The sequence below is a fragment of the Salvelinus namaycush genome, unplaced genomic scaffold, assembly GCF_016432855.1.
Source record: "Salvelinus namaycush isolate Seneca unplaced genomic scaffold, SaNama_1.0 Scaffold540, whole genome shotgun sequence".
NCBI lineage: Eukaryota > Metazoa > Chordata > Actinopteri > Salmoniformes > Salmonidae > Salvelinus > Salvelinus namaycush.
In genome coordinates, this window is record NW_024061243.1 from 109,004 (window position 1) to 130,368 (window position 21,365).

The 21,365-nt window shown below is 46.4% G+C and overlaps 1 protein-coding gene across 1 annotated transcript in view; it reads left to right on the forward strand.

Annotated features, from left to right (window-relative positions):
• Window positions 1-21,365, forward strand: part of LOC120041784 (voltage-gated potassium channel subunit beta-2-like) — a 72,447-nt gene that overhangs the window by 33,315 nt on the left and 17,767 nt on the right. The window contains exons 7-10 of the mRNA XM_038986647.1: window positions 326-369; window positions 2,324-2,410; window positions 10,721-10,806; window positions 17,592-17,712. Of these exons, the coding sequence (XP_038842575.1) occupies window positions 326-369; window positions 2,324-2,410; window positions 10,721-10,806; window positions 17,592-17,712 (338 nt within the window). The remainder of the gene's footprint in view (window positions 1-325; window positions 370-2,323; window positions 2,411-10,720; window positions 10,807-17,591; window positions 17,713-21,365) is intronic.

Here is a 21,365-nt window from a genome sequence, read left to right on the forward strand (position 1 = left end):
TCTGGACAATAAGGTCTGGACAATAAGGTCTGGACAATAAGGTCTGGACAATAAGGTCTGGACAATAAGGTTTGGACAATAAGGTTTGGACAATAAGGTTTGGACAATAAGGTTTGGACAATAAGGTCTGGACAATAAGGTCTGGACAATAAGGTTTGGACAATAAGGTTTGGACAATAAGGTTTGGACAATAAGGTTTGGACAATAAGGTCTGGACAATAAGGTCTGGACAATAAGGTCTGGACAATAAGGTTTGGACAATAAGGTTTGGACAATAAGGTCTACCTGAACACTAAGCCATAACTTCCTCTTACTTCCTGTGAAGGGCGGAGACGGAGAGAGGGTTGTCTCGGAAACACATCATTGAAGGTATGACATCACTTCCTCCTCACAGAGCTATGTCCCCTAGCTCAGTGACATCATCAGCTGACAGCTCAGAACATAGAGGAAAGAGAGACCAAGCAGAAAGAGAGGGATTGAGGGAGAAAGGAGAGCAGAGGGATTGAGGGTCAAAGGAGAGCAGAGGGATTGAGGGAGAAAGGAGAGCAGAGGGATTGAGGGAGAAAGGAGAGCAGAGGGATTGAGGGAGAAAGGAGAGCAGAGGGATTGAGGGAGAAAGGAGAGCAGAGGGATTGAGGGTCAAAGGAGAGCAGAGGGTTTGAGGGTCAAAGGAGAGCCGAGGGATTGAGGGAGAAAGGAGAGCAGAGGGATTGAGGGAGAAAGGAGAGCAGAGGGATTGATGGTCAAAGGAGAGCAGAGGGATTGATGGTCAAAGGAGAGCAGAGGGATTGAGGGTCAAAGGAGAGCAGAGGGATTGAGGGAGAAAGGAGAGCAGAGGGATTGAGGGAGAAAGGAGAGCAGAGGGATTGATGGTCAAAGGAGAGCAGAGGGATTGAGGGTCAAAGGAGAGCAGAGGGATTGAGGGAGAAAGGAGAGCAGAGGGATTGAGGGAGAAAGGAGAGCAGAGGGATTGAGGGAGAAAGGAGAGCAGAGGGATTGAGGGAGAAAGGAGAGCAGAGGGATTGAGGGAGAAAGGAGAGCAGAGGGATTGAGGGTCAAAGGAGAGCAGAGGGATTGAGGGTCAAAGGAGAGCAGAGGGATTGAGGGAGAAAGGAGAGCAGAGGGATTGAGGGAGAAAGGAGAGCAGAGGGATTGAGGGGGAAAGGAGAGCAGAGGGATTGAGGGAGAAAGGAGAGCAGAGGGATTGAGGGAGAAAGGAGAGCAGAGGGATTGAGGGTCAAAGGAGAGCAGAGGGATTGAGGGAGAAAGGAGAGCAGAGGGATTGAGGGAGAAAGGAGAGCAGAGGGATTGAGGGAGAAAGGAGAGCAGAGGGATTGAGGGAGAAAGGAGAGCAGAGGGATTGAGGGAGAAAGGAGAGCAGAGGGATTGAGGGAGAAAGGAGAGCAGAGGGATTGAGGGTCAAAGGAGAGCAGAGGGATTGAGGGAGAAAGGAGAGCAGAGGGATTGAGGGAGAAAGGAGTGATAAATATCATAGTGGAAATGTCATAGTGATGATGTCATAGCGATGATGTAGTGTGAAAAATGGCATAGCGATACTGTCATAGTGATGATGTCATAGTGATGATGTCATAGCGATGATGTCATAGCGACGATGTCATAGCGACGATGTCATAGCGACGATGTCATAGCGATGATGTCATAGCGATGATGTCATAGCGATGATGTCATAGTGATGATGTTATTGTGATGTAGCGATTACGTCATAGTGGAAATGGCATAGCGATAATGTCATAGCGATGATGTCATAGTGATGATGTAGTGATAATGTCACAGTGATGATGTAGTGATAATGTAACAGTGATGATGCAGTGATAATGTCATAGTGATGATGTAGTGATAATGTCACAGTGATGATGTAGTGATAATGTCACAGTGATGATGTAGTGATAATGTCATAGCGATGATGTAGTGATAATGTCATAGTGATGATGTAGTGATAATGTCATAGTGATGATGTAGTGATAATGTCACAGTGATGATGTAGTGATAATGTCATAGTGATGATGTATTGATAATGTCATAGTGATGATGTAGTGATAATGTCATAGTGATGATGTAGTGATAATGTCACAGTGATGATGTAGTGATAATGTCACAGTGATGATGTAGTGATAATTTAACAGTGATGATGCAGTGAAAATGTCAATGTTGTCAGTGATGATGTCGTAGTGATGATGTCATAGCTATGATATCATCACTGTGTTCCAGGTCTGAGGGGATCTCTGTCTCATTGTGATGTTAGAGTGATGATGTAATAATGACGTATTGAAGTGATGATGATGATGTAACCTCTTTAATCCAGGTCTGAGGGATTCTCTGTCTCGGCTGCAATTGGAGTATGTTGACATCGTCTTCGCTAACCGCACAGACATCAACTCACCTATGGAGGGTAATAACCATGTTTTTATTGAACAGATTGGACAGTAGAGACAAGACTGGCAGGGCAGTAGAGACGAGACTGACAGGACAGTAGAGACGAGACTGATAGGACAGTAGAGACGAGACTGACAGGACAGTAGAGACGAGACTGACAGGACAGTAGAGACGAGACTGACAGGACAGTAGAGACTGTCAGGACAGTAGAGACGAGACTGACAGGACAGTAGAGACTGTCAGGACAGTAGAGACGAGACTGACAGGACAGTAGAGACTGACAGGACAGTAGAGACGAGACTGACAGGACAGTAGAGACGAGACTGACAGGACAGTAGAGACGAGACTGACAGGACAGTAGAGACGAGACTGACAGGACAGTAGAGACGAGACTGACAGGACAGTAGAGACGAGACTGGCAGGACAGTAGAGACGAGACTGGCAGGACAGTAGAGACTGACAGGACAGTAGAGATGAGACTGACAGGACAGTAGAGACGAGACTGACAGGACAGTAGAGACTGACAGGACAGTAGAGACGTGACTGACAGGACAGTAGAGACTGACAGGACAGTAGAGACGAGACTGACAGGACAGTAGAGACTGTCAGGACAGTAGAGACGAGACTGACAGGACAGTAGAGACTGACAGGACAGTAGAGACGAGACTGACAGGACAGTAGAGACTGTCAGGACAGTAGAGACGAGACTGGCAGGACAGTAGAGACTGACAGGACAGTAGAGACGAGACTGACAGGACATTAGAGACGAGACTGACATGACAGTAGAGACGAGACTGACAGGACAGTAGAGACGAGACTGGCAGGACAGTAGAGACTGACAGGACAGTAGAGACGAGACTGACAGGACAGTAGAGACGAGACTGACAGGACAGTAGAGACGAGACTGACAGGACAGTAGAGACGAGACTGACAGGACAGTAGAGACGAGACTGACAGGACAGTAGAGACGAGACTGACAGGACAGTAGAGACTGTCAGGACAGTAGAGATGAGACTGGCAGGACAGTAGAGACGAGACTGACAGGACAGTAGAGACGAGACTGACAGGACAGTAGAGACGAGACTGACAGGACAGTAGAGACGAGACTGACAGGACAGTAGAGACTGTCAGGACAGTAGAGATTAGTTTGGGTTGCTCTATCCAATCAAATCTTGTTTAAACCCTTCCCTGTGTGTTGTAGAGGATGTGAGGTCTAACCCTGTGTTGTAGAGGATGTGGGGTCTAACCCTGTGTGTTGTAGAGGATGTGGGGTCTAACCCTGTGTTGTAGAGGATGTGGGGTCTAACCCTGTGTTGTAGAGGATGTGGGGTCTAACCCTGTGTGTTGTAGAGGATGTGAGGTCTAACCCTGTGTTGTAGAGGTTGTGGGGTCTAACCCTGTGTTGTAGAGGTTGTGGGGTCTAACCCTGTGTTGTAGAGGATGTGGGGTCTAACCCTGTGTTGTAGAGGATGTGGGGTCTAACCCTGTGTTGTAGAGGTTGTGGGGTCTAACCCTGTGTTGTAGAGGTTGTGGGGTCTAACCCTGTGTTGTAGAGGATGTGGGGTCTAACCCTGTGTTGTAGAGGATGTGGGGTCTAACCCTGTGTTGTAGAGGATGTGGGGTCTAACCCTGTGTGTTGTAGAGGATGTGAGGTCTAACCCTGTGTTGTAGAGGATGTGGGGTCTAACCCTGTGTGTGTTGTAGAGGATGTGGGGTCTAACCCTGTGTTGTAGAGGTTGTGAGGTCTAACCCTGTGTTGTAGAGGATGTGGGGTCTAACCCTGTGTTGTAGAGGATGTGAGGTCTAACCCTGTGTTGTAGAGGTTGTGAGGTCTAACCCTGTGTTGTAGAGGATGTGGGGTCTAACCCTGTGTGTGTTGTAGAGGTTGTGGGGTCTAACCCTGTGTGTTGTAGAGGATGTGGGGTCTAACCCTGTGTTGTAGAGGATGTGGGGTCTAACCCTGTTTTGGTTGTAGAGGTTGTGGGGTCTAACCCTGTGTTGTAGAGGATGTGGGGTCTAACCCTGTGTGTTGTAGAGGTTGTGAGGTCTAACCCTGTGTGTGTTGTAGAGGTTGTGAGGTCTAACCCTGTGTGTTGTAGAGGTTGTGGGGTCTAACCCTGTGTGTTGTAGAGGATGTGGGGTCTAACCCTGTTTTGGTTGTAGATGTTGTGAGGTCTAACCCTGTGTTGTAGAGGTTGTGAGGTCTAACCCTGTTTGTGTTGTAGAGGTTGTGGGGTCTAACCCTGTTTTGGTTGTAGAGGTTGTGAGGTCTAACCCTGTGTGTGTTGTAGAGGATGTGGGGTCTAACCCTGTGTTGTAGAGGATGTGAGGTCTAACCCTGTGTGTGTTGTAGAGGATATGGGGTCTAACCCTGTGTTGTAGAGGATGTGGGGTCTAACCCTGTTTTGGTTGTAGAGGTTGTGAGGTCTAACCCTGTGTTGTAGAGGTTGTGGGGTCTAACCCTGTGTGTGTTGTAGAGGTTGTGGGGTCTAACCCTGTTTTGGTTGTAGAGGTTGTGAGGTCTAACCCTGTGTGTGTTGTAGAGGTTGTGAGGTCTAACCCTGTGTGTGTTGTAGAGGATGTGGGGTCTAACCCTGTGTGTTGTAGAGGATGTGGGGTCTAACCCTGTGTTGTAGAGGATGTGGGGTCTAACCCTGTGTTGTAGAGGTTGTGGGGTCTAACCCTGTGTTGTAGAGGTTGTGGGGTCTAACCCTGTGTGTGTTGTAGAGGTTGTGGGGTCTAACCCTGTGTTGTAGAGGATGTGGGGTCTAACCCTGTGTGTGTTGTAGAGGATGTGGGGTCTAACCCTGTGTGTGTTGTAGAGGATGTGGGGTCTAACCCTGTGTGTTGTAGAGGATGTGGGGTCTAACCCTGTGTGTTGTAGAGGATGTGGGGTCTAACCCTGTGTGTTGTAGAGGATGTGAGGTCTAACCATTTGTTGTAGAGGTTGTGAGGTCTAACCCTGTGTGTGTTGTAGAGGATGTGGGGTCTAACCCTGTGTTGTAGAGGATGTGGGGTCTAACCCTGTGTGTTGTAGAGGATGTGAGGTCTAACCCTGTGTTGTAGAGGATGTGGGGTCTAACCCTGTGTGTTGTAGAGGATGTGGGGTCTAACCCTGTGTGTGTTGTAGAGGTTGTGGGGTCTAACCCTGTGTTGTAGAGGATGTGGGGTCTAACCCTGTGTGTGTTGTAGAGGTTGTGGGGTCTAACCCTGTGTTGTAGAGGTTGTGGGGTCTAACCCTGTTTTGGTTGTAGAGGATGTGAGGTCTAACCCTGTGTGTGTTGTAGAGGATGTGAGGTCTGACCCTGTGTTGTAGAGGATGTGAGGTCTAACCCTGTGTTGTAGAGGATGTGGGGTCTAACCCTGTGTGTTGTAGAGGATGTGAGGTCTAACCCTGTGTTGTAGAGGATGTGGGGTCTAACCCTGTGTGGTAGAGGATGAGGGGTCTAACCCTGTGTGTGTTGTAGAGGATGTGGGGTCTAACCCTGTGTTGTAGAGGTTGTGAGGTCTAACCCTGTGTTGTAGAGGTTGTGAGGTCTAACCCTGTGTGTGTTGTAGAGGATGTGGGGTCTAACCCTGTGTGTGTTGTAGAGGATGTGGGGTCTAACCCTGTGTGTGTTGTAGAGGATGTGGGGTCTAACCCTGTGTGTTGTAGAGGATGTGGGGTCTAACCCTGTGTGTTGTAGAGGATGTGGGGTCTAACCCTGTGTGTTGTAGAGGATGTGAGGTCTAACCATTTGTTGTAGAGGTTGTGAGGTCTAACCCTGTGTGTGTTGTAGAGGATGTGGGGTCTAACCCTGTGTGTTGTAGAGGATGTGGGGTCTAACCCTGTGTGTTGTAGAGGATGTGAGGTCTAACCATTTGTTGTAGAGGTTGTGAGGTCTAACCCTGTGTGTGTTGTAGAGGATGTGGGTTCTAACCCTGTGTGTTGTAGAGGATGTGGGGTCTAACCCTGTGTGTGTTGTAGAGGTTGTGGGGTCTAACTCTGTGTTGTAGAGGTTGTGGGGTCTAACCCTGTTTTGGTTGTAGAGGATGTGAGGTCTAACCCTGTGTGTGTTGTAGAGGATGTGAGGTCTAACCCTGTGTTGTAGAGGATGTGGGGTCTAACCCTGTGTGTTGTAGAGGATGTGAGGTCTAACCCTGTGTTGTAGAGGATGTGGGGTCTAACCCTGTGTTGTAGAGGATGTGGGGTCTAACCCTGTGTGTGTTGTAGAGGTTGTGGGGTCTAACCCTGTGTTGTAGAGGATGTGGGGTCTAACCCTGTGTTGTAGAGGATGTGAGGTCTAACCCTGTTTTGGTTGTAGAGGATGTGAGGTCTAACCCTGTGTGTGTTGTAGAGGTTGTGAGGTCTAACCCTGTGTTGTAGAGGATGTGGGGTCTAACCCTGTGTTGTAGAGGTTGTGGGGTCTAACCCTGTGTTGTAGAGGTTGTGAGGTCTAACCCTGTGTGTGTTGTAGAGGATGTGGGGTCTAACCCTGTGTGTGTTGTAGAGGTTGTGAGGTCTAACCCTGTGTGTGTTGTAGAGGTTGTGAGGTCTAACCCTGTGTGTGTTGTAGAGGATGTGGGGTCTAACCCTGTGTTGTAGAGGATGTGGGGTCTAACCCTGTGTGTTGTAGAGGATGTGGGGTCTAACCCTGTGTGTTGTAGAGGATGTGGGGTCTAACCCTGTGTGTTGTAGAGGATGTGAGGTCTAACCATTTGTTGTAGAGGTTGTGAGGTCTAACCCTGTGTGTGTTGTAGAGGATGTGGGGTCTAACCCTGTGTGTTGTAGAGGATGTGGGGTCTAACCCTGTGTGTGTTGTAGAGGTTGTGGGGTCTAACCCTGTGTTGTAGAGGATGTGGGGTCTAACAATGTGTGTGTTGTAGAGGATGTGAGGTCTAACCCTGTTTTGGTTGTAGAGGATGTGAGGTCTAACCCTGTGTGTGTTGTAGAGGTTGTGGGGTCTAACCCTGTGTTGTAGAGGATGTGGGGTCTAACAATGTGTGTGTTGTAGAGGATGTGAGGTCTAACCCTGTTTTGGTTGTAGAGGATTTGAGGTCTAACCCTGTGTGTGTTGTAGAGGATGTGGGGTCTAACCCTATGTTGTAGAGGATGTGGGGTCTAACCCTGTGTTGTAGAGGTTGTGGGGTCTAACCCTGTGTGTTGTAGAGGATGTGGGGTCTAACCCTGTGTTGTAGAGGATGTGAGGTCTAACCCTGTGTGTGTTGTAGAGGATGTGAGGTCTAACCCTGTGTTGTAGAGGATGTGGGGTCTAACCCTGTGTTGTAGAGGATGTGAGGTCTAACCCTGTGTGTGTTGTAGAGGATGTGAGGTCTAACCCTGTGTGTGTTGTAGAGGATGTGGGGTCTAACCCTGTGTTGTAGAGGATGTGGGGTCTAACCCTGTGTTGTAGAGGTTGTGGGGTCTAACCCTGTGTTGTAGAGGATGTGGGGTCTAACCCTGTTTTGGTTGTAGAGGTTGTGAGGTCTAACCCTGTGTGTGTTGTAGAGGATGTGGGGTCTAACCCTGTGTTGTAGAGGATGTGAGGTCTAACCCTGTGTGTTGTAGAGGATGTGGGGTCTAGCCCTGTGTGTTGTAGAGGATGTGGGGTCTAACCCTGTGTGTTGTAGAGGATGTGAGGTCTAACCATTTGTTGTAGAGGTTGTGAGGTCTAACCCTGTGTGTGTTGTAGAGGATGTGGGGTCTAACCCTGTGTGTGTTGTAGAGGATGTGGGGTCTAACCCTGTGTTGTAGAGGATGTGGGGTCTAACCCTGTGTGTTGTAGAGGATGTGGGGTCTAACCCTGTGTGTGTTGTAGAGGTTGTGGGGTCTAACCCTGTGTGTGTTGTAGAGGATGTGGGGTCTAACCCTGTGTGTGTTGTAGAGGATGTGGGGTCTAACCCTGTGTGTGTTGTAGAGGTTGTGGGGTCTAACCCTGTGTTGTAGAGGTTGTGAGGTCTAACCCTGTGTGTGTTGTAGAGGATGTGGGGTCTAACCCTGTGTGTGTTGTAGAGGATGTGGGGTCTAACCCTGTGTGTGTTGTAGAGGTTGTGAGGTCTAACCCTGTGTGTTGTAGAGGATGTGGGGTCTAACCCTGTGTGTGTTGTAGAGGATGTGAGGTCTAACCCTGTGTGTTGTAGAGGATGTGAGGTCTAACCCTGTGTTGTAGAGGATGTGGGGTCTAACCCTGTGTGTGTTGTAGAGGATGTTGGGTCTAACCCTGTGTGTGTTGTAGAGGATGTTGGGTCTAACCCTGTGTGTTGTAGAGGATGTGAGGTCTAACCCTGTGTTGTAGAGGATGTGGGGTCTAACCCTGTGTTGTAGAGGATGTGGGGTCTAACCCTGTGTGTGTTGTAGAGGATGTGGGGTCTAACCCTGTGTTGTAGAGGATGTGGGGTCTAACCCTGTGTTGTAGAGGATGTGAGGTCTAACCCTGTGTGTGTTGTAGAGGTTGTGAGGTCTAACCCTGTGTTGTAGAGGATGTGAGGTCTAACCCTGTGTTGTAGAGGATGTGGGGTCTAACCCTGTGTTGTAGAGGATGTGGGGTCTAACCCTGTGTTGTAGAGGATGTGGGGTCTAACCCTGTGTTGTAGAGGTTGTGGGGTCTAACCCTGTGTTGTAGAGGTTGTGGGGTCTAACCCTGTGTTGTAGAGGATGTGGGGTCTAACCCTGTGTTGTAGAGGTTGTGAGGTCTAACCCTGTGTTGTAGAGGATGTGGGGTCTAACCCTGTGTGTGTTGTAGAGGTTGTGGGGTCTAACCCTGTGTTGTAGAGGATGTGGGGTCTAACCCTGTGTGTTGTAGAGGATGTGGGGTCTAACCCTGTGTGTGTTGTAGAGGTTGTGGGGTCTAACCCTGTGTTGTAGAGGATGTGGGGTCTAACCCTGTGTGTTGTAGAGGATGTGGGGTCTAACCCTGTGTTGTAGAGGATGTGGGGTCTAACCCTGTATGTGTTGTAGAGGATGTGGGGTCTAACCCTGTGTTGTAGAGGATGTGAGGTCTAACCCTGTGTGTGTTGTAGAGGATGTGGGGTCTAACCCTGTGTTGTAGAGGATGTGGGGTCTAACCCTGTGTGTTGTAGAGGATGTGGGGTCTAACCCTGTGTGTGTTGTAGAGGATGTGAGGTCTAACCCTGTGTTGTAGAGGATGTGAGGTCTAACCCTGTGTGTGTTGTAGAGGATGTGGGGTCTAACCCTGTGTTGTAGAGGATGTGGGGTCTAACCCTGTGTTGTAGAGGTTGTGAGGTCTAACCCTGTGTGTTGTAGAGGATGTGGGGTCTAACCCTGTGTGTTGTAGAGGATGTGGGGTCTAACCCTGTGTGTGTTGTAGAGGATGTGAGGTCTAACCCTGTGTTGTAGAGGTTGTGGGGTCTAACCCTGTGTTGTAGAGGATGTGAGGTCTAACCCTGTGTGTGTTGTAGAGGATGTGAGGTCTAACCCTGTGTGTGTTGTAGAGGTTGTGAGGTCTAACCCTGTGTGTGTTGTAGAGGATGTGAGGTCTAACCCTGTGTGTGTTGTAGAGGATGTGGGGTCTAACCCTGTGTTGTAGAGGATGTGGGGTCTAACCCTGTGTTGTAGAGGATGTGGGGTCTAACCCTGTGTTGTAGAGGATGTGAGGTCTAACCCTGTGTGTGTTGTAGAGGTTGTGAGGTCTAACCCTGTGTGTTGTAGAGGATGTGGGGTCTAACCCTGTGTGTGTTGTAGAGGATGTGGGGTCTAACCCTGTGTTGTAGAGGATGTGAGGTCTAACCCTGTGTGTGTTGTCGAGGTTGTGAGGTCTAACCCTGTGTGTGTTGTAGAGGTTGTGAGGTCTAACCCTGTGTGTTGTAGAGGATGTGGGGTCTAACCCTGTGTGTGTTGTAGAGGATGTGGGGTCTAACCCTGTGTTGTAGAGGATGTGGGGTCTAACCCTGTGTTGTAGAGGATGTGGGGTCTAACCCTGTGTGTGTTGTAGAGGATGTGGGGTCTAACCCTGTGTTGTAGAGGATGTGGGGTCTAACCCTGTGTTGTAGAGGATGTGGGGTCTAACCCTGTGTGTTGTAGAGGATGTGAGGTCTAACCCTGTGTTGTAGACAATGTGGGGTCTAACCCTGTGTGTGTTGTAGAGGATGTGGGGTCTAACCCTGTGTTGTAGAGGATGTGGGGTCTAACCCTGTGTTGTAGATGATGTGGGGTCTAACCCTGTTTTGGTTGTAGAGGTTGTGGGGTCTAACCCTGTGTGTGTGTGTGTGTGTGTGTGTGTGTGTGTGTGTGTGTGTGTGTGTGTGTGTGTGTGTGTGTGTGTGTGTGTGTGTGTGTGTGTGTGTGTGTGTGTGTGTGTGTGTGTGTGTGTGTGTGTGTGTGTTGTAGAGGTGGTGAGGGCGATGACGTTTGTGATCAACCATGGCATGGCCATGTACTGGGGCACGTCACGATGGAGCGCAATGGAGATCATGGTGAGGATGACCTTTAACCCCTAATCCCTTCACCATCTAACCTGACCTTAGTCCTAACCTTAACCCTAACCCATCCCATTGTTTCAGATTGTGGGAGTGAATCATGTAATGTGGCAGAGTATATTGACTCCTTTCTCAACCCCTTATCTCAGAAGCACCCAAGTTATGTAAAGGATACCTATGCATTTGTTAATAAACTTAGAGAAATGGAGTTACCTTCTGGAGCAATGTTATTCTCGATTGATGTAGACTCGCTATACACTAATATCGACACTCAGCTCGAACTTAGGGCAGTTAGGGACATTTTCCAAAAACACGGGGATACAAATAGACCAGATGAGGCCATCCTTTCTCTCTTAAAACTTGGACTAATGCGTAATGACTTTGAATTTGATTCTAAACACTACTTACAAATCTCAGGTACTGCAATGGGGAAGAAGTTTGCTCCTGCATTGGATAGAAAACACTCTGAAGTTTCTAAAACTGTTAAAATAATGTCTGTGAGTATAACAGAACTGATATGGCAGGAGAAAACCCGAGGAAAATTCATCCGGATTTCTTTTTTTTTTGAGGTCACAGGCCTTTTTGAAATCTGACAACGTGGTTGGATTATCAAGAAGTGAAGCTTTTAAATGATGTATGACACTTGTATTTTCATGAATGTTTAATATTACGATTTTTGTAATTTGAATTTCGTGCTCTGTAATTTCACCGAATGTTGTCGTAGGTGTCCCGCTAGCGGTTCATGCACCAAAACAGGTTTTAACAGAATTTGTACAAATATGAAGGTAAACAAATACTCTTTAAAGCACTCAGACATAGATCTCTACTCACAGTCAAAGCAGAGGTAACGATGGACCTGGAGCGTGGGGAACCTCCTAGCCAGTCCAATGAGTAAAGAGGGACCTGGAACGTGGGGAACCTCCTAGCCAGTCCAATGAGTAAAGAGGGACCTGGAGCATGGGGAACCTCCTAGCCAGTCCAATGAGTAAAGAGGGACCTGGAACGTGGGGAACCTCCTAGCCAGTCCAATGAGTAAAGAGGGACCTGGAGCGTGGGGAACCTCCTAGCCAGTCCAATGAGTAAAGAGGGACCTGGAGTGTGGGGAACCTCCTAGCCAGTCCAATGAGTAAAGAGGTATAGAGGGACCTGGAGTGTGGGGAACCTCCTAGCCAGTCCAATGAATAAAGAGGGACCTGGAGCATGGGGAACCTCCTAGCCAGTCCAATGAGTAAAGAGGGACCTGGAACGTGGGGAACCTCCTAGCCAGTCCAATGAGTAAAGAGGGACCTGGAACGTGGGGAACCTCCTAGCCAGTCCAATGAGTAAAGAGGGACCTGGAGCGAGGGGAACCTCCTGGCCAGTCCAATGAGTAAAGAGGGACCTGGAGCGAGGGGAACCTCCTAGCCAGTCCAATGAGTAAAGAGGTAAAGAGGGACCTGGAGCATGGGGAACCTCCTAGCCAGTCCAATGAGTAAAGAGGGACCTGGAGCGTGGGGAACCTCCTAGCCAGTCCAATGAGTAAAGAGGGACCTGGAGCGTGGGGAACCTCCTAGCCAGTCCAATGAGTAAAGAGGGACCTGGAGCGAGGGGAACCTCCTAGCCAGTCCAATGAGTAAAGAGGGACCTGGAGTGTGGAGAACCTCCTAGCCAGTCCAATGAGTAAAGAGGGACCTGGAGCGTGGGGAACCTCCTAGCCAGTCCAATGAGTAAAGAGGGACCTGGAGTGTGGGGAACCTCCTAGCCAGTCCAATGAGTAAAGAGGTATAGAGGGACCTGGAGTGTGGGGAACCTCCTAGCCAGTCCAATGAATAAAGAGGGACCTGGAGCATGGGGAACCTCCTAGCCAGTCCAATGAGTAAAGAGGGACCTGGAACGTGGGGAACCTCCTAGCCAGTCCAATGAGTAAAGAGGGACCTGGAACGTGGGGAACCTCCTAGCCAGTCCAATGAGTAAAGAGGGACCTGGAGCATGGGGAACCTCCTAGCCAGTCCAATGAGTAAAGAGGGACCTGGAGCGTGGGGAACCTCCTAGCCAGTCCAATGAGTAAAGAGGTAAAGAGGGACCTGGAGCGAGGGGAACCTCCTAGCCAGTCCAATGAGTAAAGAGGGACCTGGAGCGTGGGGAACATCCTAGCCAGTCCAATGAGTAAAGAGGGACCTGGAGCGTGGGGAACCTCCTAGCCAGTCCAATGAGTAAAGAGGGACCTGGAGCATGGGGAACATCCTAGCCAGTCCAATGAGTAAAGAGGGACCTGGAGCATGGGGAACCTCCTAGCCAGTCCAATGAGTAAAGAGGGACCTGGAGCATGGGGAACATCCTAGCCAGTCCAATGAGTAAAGAGATAAAGAGGGACCTGGAGCGTGGGGAACCTCCTAGCCAGTCCAATGAGTAAAGAGATAAAGAGGGACCTGGAGCGTGGGGAACCTCCTAGCCAGTCCAATGAGTAAAGAGATAAAGAGGGACCTGGAGCGTGGGGAACCTCCTAGCCAGTCCAATGAGTAAAGACGTAATGATGCACCTGGAGCGTACCTAACCTTACCTCCTAGACCACCGCTCTGAGCTTGGCTCCTGGTCTCTATTCTTAGTTCTGAATCCGTGGTTCTTAACCCAAGCCTTATTTTAAAATCTAATTCTTGTCTTATTTTCTATTCTTTTTTAGTCATTAACTTCTCTGCGCTACGGATCCCTTTTACGGGATCATTTTCCTAAACAACCGCTGAATTTCAGGGCGCAAAATGTTACAAAAAATATTTATAATCATGCAATCACAAGTGAAATATACCAAAACACAGCTTAGCTTGTTGTTAATCCACCTATCGTGTCAGATTTTGAAAATATGCTTTACAGAGAAAGAAATCCAAGCTTTTGTGAGTGTATCAATCAATGCTAGAACAGCTAGCCCCAAATTAGCATGGTCACGAAAGTCAGAAAAGCAATAAAATGAATTGCTTACCTTTGATAATCTTCGGATGTTTGCACTCACGAGACTCCCAGTTACACAATAAATGTTATTTTTGTTCGATAAATATTACTTTTATAACAAAAAAACGCCATTTGGGTTGCGCGTTATGTTCAGAAAACCAAAGCCTCGTTCCGTTCGACGAAAATTCCAAAAAGTATCCGTAATGTTCGTAGAAACATGTCAAATGTTTTTTATAATCAATCCTCAGGTTGTTTTTAACAAACATAATCGATAATATTTCAACCGGACCGTAACCTATTCAATAAGAGAGAAAAAGAAAATGGAGAGCTACCCTCTCGTGCGCAGGAACTAATCAGAAGACACCTGACTAGTTTTGAAAAATCTTGCTCTTTTTTCAAAATAAAATCCTGAAACTATGTCTAAAGCCTGGTCACAGCCCGAGGAAGCCATCGGAAAAGGAATCTGGTTGATACCCCTTTAAATGGAAGAAAGACGGGCCAGGAAACACAGATTCCCCAAAAAGTTAAATCACTTCCGGTTTAGATTTTCTCAGGTTTTCGCCTGCAGAATCAGTTTTGTTATACTCACAGACAATATTTTGACAGTTTTGGAAACTTTGGAGTGTTTTCTATCCTAATCTGTAAATTATATGCATATTCTACGATCTGGACCTGAGAAATAGTCCGTTTACCTTGGGAACGTTATTAAAAAAAAAAACTCTTGACCTTTAACCTCTTGACCTTTAACCTCTTTAACCTCTTGACCCCTAGCGTCAAGAGGTTAAAGTATTTTTATACATAAGTATTACCATCTATCCTAAAGGGGTTGCCTGTGCCAGTGCACATCAGATTAGTCTGTTATTTATTGAACCTAACCTTAACCCTAACCTTAATTTTAACCTTGACCCTAACCTTAACCCTAACCTTAACCCTAACCTTAACCTTAACCCTAACCTTAACCTTAACCCTAACTTTAACCCTAACCTTAACCTTAACCCTAACTTTAACCCTAACCTTAACCTTAACCTTAACCCTAACCTTAACCTTAACCTTAACCCTAACCCTTAACCCTTAACCCTAACCCTAACCTTAACCTTAACCCTAACCTTAACCTTAACCCTAACCTTAACCCTAACCTTAACCTTGACCCTAACCTTGACCCTAACCTTAACATTAACCTTAACCCTAACCTTAACCCTAACCTTAACCTTAACCCTAACCTTAACCTTGACCCTAACCTTGACCCTAACCTTAACCTTAACCCTAACCTTAACCTCTAACACCTCCCAAACCCGGATCCGGGATCCCCCCCATCAAAAAAGCTGACTAGCATAGCCTAGCCTAAAGCCACAGGGATATCATATAATAAAATGTTCATGAAATCACAAGTCCAAGACACCAAATGAAAGATACACATCTTGTGAATCCAGCCATCATTTCTGATTTTTAAATGTTTTACAGGGAAGACACAATATGTAAATCTATTAGCTAACCACGTTAGCAAAAGACACCACTTTTTTACTCCACCATTTTTTTACTCCATCAGTAGCTATCACAAATTCGACCAAATAAAGATATAAATAGCCACTAACCAAGAAACAACTTCATCAGATGACAGTCTGATAACATATTTATTGTATAGCATATGTTTTGTTAGAAAAATGTGCATATTTCAGGTATAAATCATAGTTTACCATTGCAGCCACCATCACAACTCTCACCAAAGCGACTAGAATAACTACAGAGAGCAACGTGAATTAGCTAATTACTCATCATAAAACATTTCTTAAAAATACACAGCGTACAGCAGATGAAAGACACAGATCTTGTGAATCCAGCCAATATTTCAGATTTTCTAAGTGTTTTACAGCGAAAACACAATATAGCGTTATATTAGCTTACCACAATAGCAAACATAACAACAGCATTGATTCAAGGCAAAAATAGCGATAACGTATAAACCACCAAAATATATTAATTTTTTCACTAACCTTCTCAGAATTCTTCAGATGACAGTCCTATAACATCATATTACACAATGCATATAGAGTTTGTTCGAAAATGTGCATATTTAGCGGCACAAATCGTGGTTATACAATGAGAAAAGTAGCAAAGCTGCCCAGAAAATGTCAGGAGAAATCTTTGAAGAGGCACCTATTCTAATCAGTAACTATTCCAAAACTTGACTAAAAAATACAGGTTGGACAGCAATTGAAAGACAAATTAGTTCTTAATGCAATCGCTGGGTTACAATTTTAAAATTAACGTTACTTCAAGCATACAGCGTGCGCTAAAGCGAGACGCACCGAAATTCATGGCGGAATTATTATTTGACATTTGTCAACATAAGTACGAATTAACAGCATAAAGACTGCTTACTATTAGCTGAGCTTCCATCAGAATCTTGGGCAAGGTGTCCTTTCTCCAGAACAATCGTCTTTGGGTTGAAAGATGTCCTCTTCTCCTGTCGAAATAGCAGCTAACGATAGCCACCCACTGGAGACGTGTCCAACTCGTGAAAGCGCATGACAAAGAAATCCCAGAAAATCGCAATAAACTGCTATAAACTGCTATAAGTCGGTTTAAATTAACTACCTTATGATGTCTTTAACACCTATAACGAATAAAAACATGACCGGAGATATAGAACTACTAAAACGAAAGCGTTTGCAGGACGCCATTGTGATGTCTTCTTGCGCCAGGCGCACCGTTGAAAAGGATGGTACTTCCGTTCCACGGTCTTATATAGGGTCCCAGATTGCGCAATCGACTCCATTCAAAGTCTCACCGCTTACTGACATCTAGAGGAAGGCGTATGCAGTGCATGTACCCTCATAGCTTGCATGGGGACTTATAAACTGACCTCAGAACAGGGACCTGGATTTCTGAAATCTCACTCCCTGACAGGAAAAGTGCTGCAGAATGAGTTCTGTTTCACTCAGAGAAATAATTCAAACGGTTTTAGAAACTAGAGAGTGTTTTCTATCCAATAGTAATAATAATATGCATATTGTACGAGCAAGAATTGAGTACGAGGCAGTTTAATTTGGGAACTCATTTTTACAAAGTCGAAATGGCGCCCCCATAGGCTCAAGAAGTTAACCCTAACCTTAACCTTAACCCTAACCTTAACCCTAACCCTAACCCTAACCTTAACCCTAACCTTAACCCTAACCTTAACCCTAACCTTAACCCTAACCTTAATACCTTCATCCCTTGGGGGATTCCAATTATGTACGTAATTATTTATTTATTTCATTGATCCAGTTTTTATGTTTTATTATGATTTTATGATATAACATTTGCTTTAAAGTTAAACCTTTTTACCCTCAGCACTTTATCAATAATTGTCTTCCTCCTGTTATTGAACTGTTATGGGTGACCCCTCAGAGCTCTGTCTCATGTTCTCCCACCCTCTCCAGACTGGTCTGATGTACAATATAGAAACAGGGCAGAAAGTTGCAATAGGTCCGTGCAATCCAAGGTTTGATATAAACATAAACCCTCTTAAACCTAACCCAAAACCTAACCCAAAACCTAACCCTAAACCTAACCCTAAACCTAACCCGAAATCTAACCCGAAACCTAACCCGAAACCTAACCCGAAACCTAACCCGAAACCTAACCCTAAACCTAACCCGGAACCTAACCCGGAACCTAACCCTAAACTTAAACCAGACATCATGATTTGACGTGTGATACTTCTCCTTTTCAGTTTAGAAATCTATGTAGCATTCCTTTCTAACTTTTCTGTGTCACTTTCTCACTGTGTGTGTGTGTGTGTGTGTGTGTGTGTGTGTGTGTGTGTGTGTGTGTGTGTGTGTGTGTGTGTGTGTGTGTGTGTGTGTGTGTGTGTGTAGGAGGCATACTCAGTAGCGCGGCAGTTCAACCTCATCCCTCCAGTGTGTGAGCAGGCAGAATACCACTACTACCACAGAGATAAAGTGGAGGTCCAGCTACCTGAACTATACCACAAGATAGGTACTGTACACACACACACACACAACAGTGGATCTCAAATAAGTAAGATGAAAGACAGATAATTCACTTTATTTTTAACGATGGTGAATGAATCACACATGTTAAATGTTGCACCTGCAAGCTGTCTGTGTTTACATCCTCTCAGTCCAACCACCATAGACGGCTATAGTAGAGGGAGAGAGGTCACATCCTCTCAGTCCAGCCACCATAGACGGCTATAGTAGAGGGAGAGAGGTCACATCCTCTCAGTCCAACCACCATAGACGGCTATAGTAGAGGGAGAGAGGTCACATCCTCTCAGTCCAGCCACCATAGACGGCTATAGTAGAGGGAGAGAGGTCACATCCTCTCAGTCCAACCACCATAGACGGCTATAGTAGAGGGAGAGAGGTCACATCCTCTCAGTCCAGCCACCATAGACGGCTACAGTAGAGGGAGAGAGGTTACAGGAGAAAAGGGTGGGGGACTAGGTGGAGGTACAGACTGCTATAGTAGAGGGAGAGAGGTTACAAGAGAAAAGGGTGGGGGACTAGGTGGAGGTTCAGACTGCTATAGTAGAGGGAGAGAGGTTACAAGAGAAAAGGGTGGGGGACTAGGTGGAGGTTCAGACTGCTATAGTAGAGGGAGGGAGGTTACAAGAGAAAAGGGTGGGGGACTAGGTGGAGGTTCAGACTGCTATAGTAGAGGGAGAGAGGTTACAAGAGAAAAGGGTGGGGGACTAGGTGGAGGTTCAGACTGCTATAGTAGAGGGAGGGAGGTTACAAGAGAAAAGGGTGGGGGACTAGGTGGAGGTTCAGACTGCTATAGTAGAGGGAGGGAGGTTACAAGAGAAAAGGGTGGGGGACTAGGTGGAGGTTCAGATCTCCTGGAGAGTTACCATCCTGTAGCTTATCGTTACCTCTGCTTTGACTGTGAGTAGAGATTAATAGAATCAGGTGCACAAGATTAGGGTTGGAGAAAAGCTAGAAGATCGTAACTCTCCAAGAGAGCCCTGAATCAGATCATACTGGATGTTAAGTCTGTGGATTCCATCTTCTTCTGGTCATCCTCATCGTGGTACTCCAGACCTCTGGGTCCTGATTGGAGCATCCTCATCGTGGTACTCCAGACCTCCGGGTCCTGATTGGATCATCCTCATCGTGGTACTCCAGATCTCCGGGTCCTGATTGGGTCATCCTCATCGTGGTACTCCAGATCTCTGGGGCCTGATTGGGTCATCCTCATCGTGGTACTCTAGATCTCTGGGGCCTGATTGGGTCATCCTCATCGTGGTACTCCAGATCTCTGGGGCCTGATTGGGTCATCCTCATCGTGGTACTACATACCTCTGGGCCTGATTGGGTCATCCTCATCGTGGTACTCCAGATCTCTGGGGCCTGATTGGGTCATCCTCATTGTGGTACTACATACCTCTGGGTCCTGATTGGGTCATCCTCATCGTGGTACTCCAGATCTCTGGGGCCTGATTGGGTCATCCTCATCGTGATACTTAAATGGTTAACTTTGTTAAAGCAAGGCCCCTGAACTCTCATGTATTTTCTGCATTATGCAATGATATGGGCAGCGACCATGTAACGCTTTACAGCATACAGAAGTGCGCTGGTTATCAAGGGGCAAAGTATTGACACGTTTTTTTAAATTGAGAGACAAGCTTAAAGTTTTCTTTGCTGACCATAATTTTCACGTGTCTGACCGCTTGCATGATTCTGCATGTTTCTGACACGACTGGCCTATCTGGGTGATGTTTTTTCTCACCTGAATGATCTGAATCTAGGATTACAGGGACTCTCCGCAACTATATTCAATGTGATTAAGAAGTTGGAGCTCTTCTCTGTCTGCATTAACAAGGACAACACACATTTCTTTCCATCATTGTATGATTTTTTTTGTGTGCAAATCAACTCAAGCTTACGGACAACTGTCAAATGTGATATAGCGAAGCACCTGAGTGAGTTGGGTGCTCAATTACGCAGGTACTTTCCCAAAACGGACAACACAAACCACTGGATTCTTTATCCCTTTCATGCCCTGCCTCCAGTCCACTTACCGATATCTGAACAAGAGAGACAAATTGCAACAAGCGGTTCTGTGAAAATGTAATTTAATCAGAAGCCACTGGCAGATTTCTGGATTTCTGCGCTCAGAGTATCTTGCCTTGGCGAATCCTGCTGCTAAGACAGATACCCTTTGCACTTTGCAACCACGTACCTATGTGAGAGTGGATTCTCGGCCCTCACTAACTAAATACAGGCACAGACTGTGTGTGTGAAATGATTTAAGACTGAGACTCTCTCCAATACAACCCAACGTTGCAGAGTTACGTGCATCCTTTCAAGCACACCCTTGTCATTAACCTGTGGTGAGTTATTCACAGTTTTCGATGAACAAATAAGGTTTTGACAAAGAGCAAAATGACAAAGAGCAAAATTATTGATTATTATATTATTATTTGTGCCCTGGTCCTATAAGAGCTCTTTGTCACTTCCAGCGAGCCGGGTTGTGACAAACTCACACTCATTCTTCTGTTTAATAAATGTATTGTATAGTGTGTGTGTGGCAGGCTTACAATGATAGCAAAAAAACAACATTTGAGAGTGCGCTGACCCTGGTGCTAGAGGGGGTACGCAGCTGGAGGTTGAAATGGGTACGGGACTATAAAAATTTTGGGAACAACTGGTGTAGAGAATCATTGTACCATCTAAACCGCTGTGAAATATATTTTCAATATCCAAAAATATTGTATTTTCAACAGTTTGAAGCTGGTTTACAAAACCGAAATTCAAAGAGGCAAAAATTGAAATTTCAGCATAGAAATAGCAAACATAGAACATATCAACCGCTTCTTAGACTTCCTTTCAATGAGAATGACAGATCTATAACTCACATTTCTATGTGAATTTGGCCGGTCACCCAAAAAGTTACACATTGCAGCCTTAATCCCAGGTGTAGGAGTGATGACGTGGTCCCCTCTAGCTGGAGGTCTGATATCAGGGTTACAGATTCAATAGAGCCTTTAGTAACTATCTGTTCCCAGGTGTAGGAGTGATGACGTGGTCCCCTCTAGCTGGAGGTCTGATATCAGGGTTACAGATTCAATAGAGCCTTTAGTAACTATCTGTTCCCAGGTGTAGGAGTGATGACGTGGTCCCCTCTAGCTGGAGGTCTGATATCAGGGTTACAGATTCAATAGAGCCTTTAGTAACTATCTGTTCCCAGGTGTAGGAGTGATGACGTGGTCCCCTCTAGCTGGAGGTCTGATATCAGGGTTACAGATTCAATAGAGCCTTTAGTAACTATCTGTTCCCAGGTGTAGGAGTGATGACGTGGTCCCCTCTAGCTGGAGGTCTGATATCAGGGTTACAGATTCAATAGAGCCTTTAGTAACTATCTGTTCCCAGGTGTAGGAGTGATGACCTGGTCCCCTCTAGCTGGAGGTCTGATATCAGGGTTACAGATTCAATAGAGCCTTTAGTAACTATCTGTTCCCAGGTGTAGGAGTGATGACGTGGTCCCCTCTAGCTGGAGGTCTGATATCAGGGTTACAGATTCAATAGAGCCTTTAGTAACTATCTGTTCCCAGGTGTAGGAGTGATGACGTGGTCCCCTCTAGCTGGAGGTCTGATATCAGGGTTACAGATTCAATAGAGCCTTTA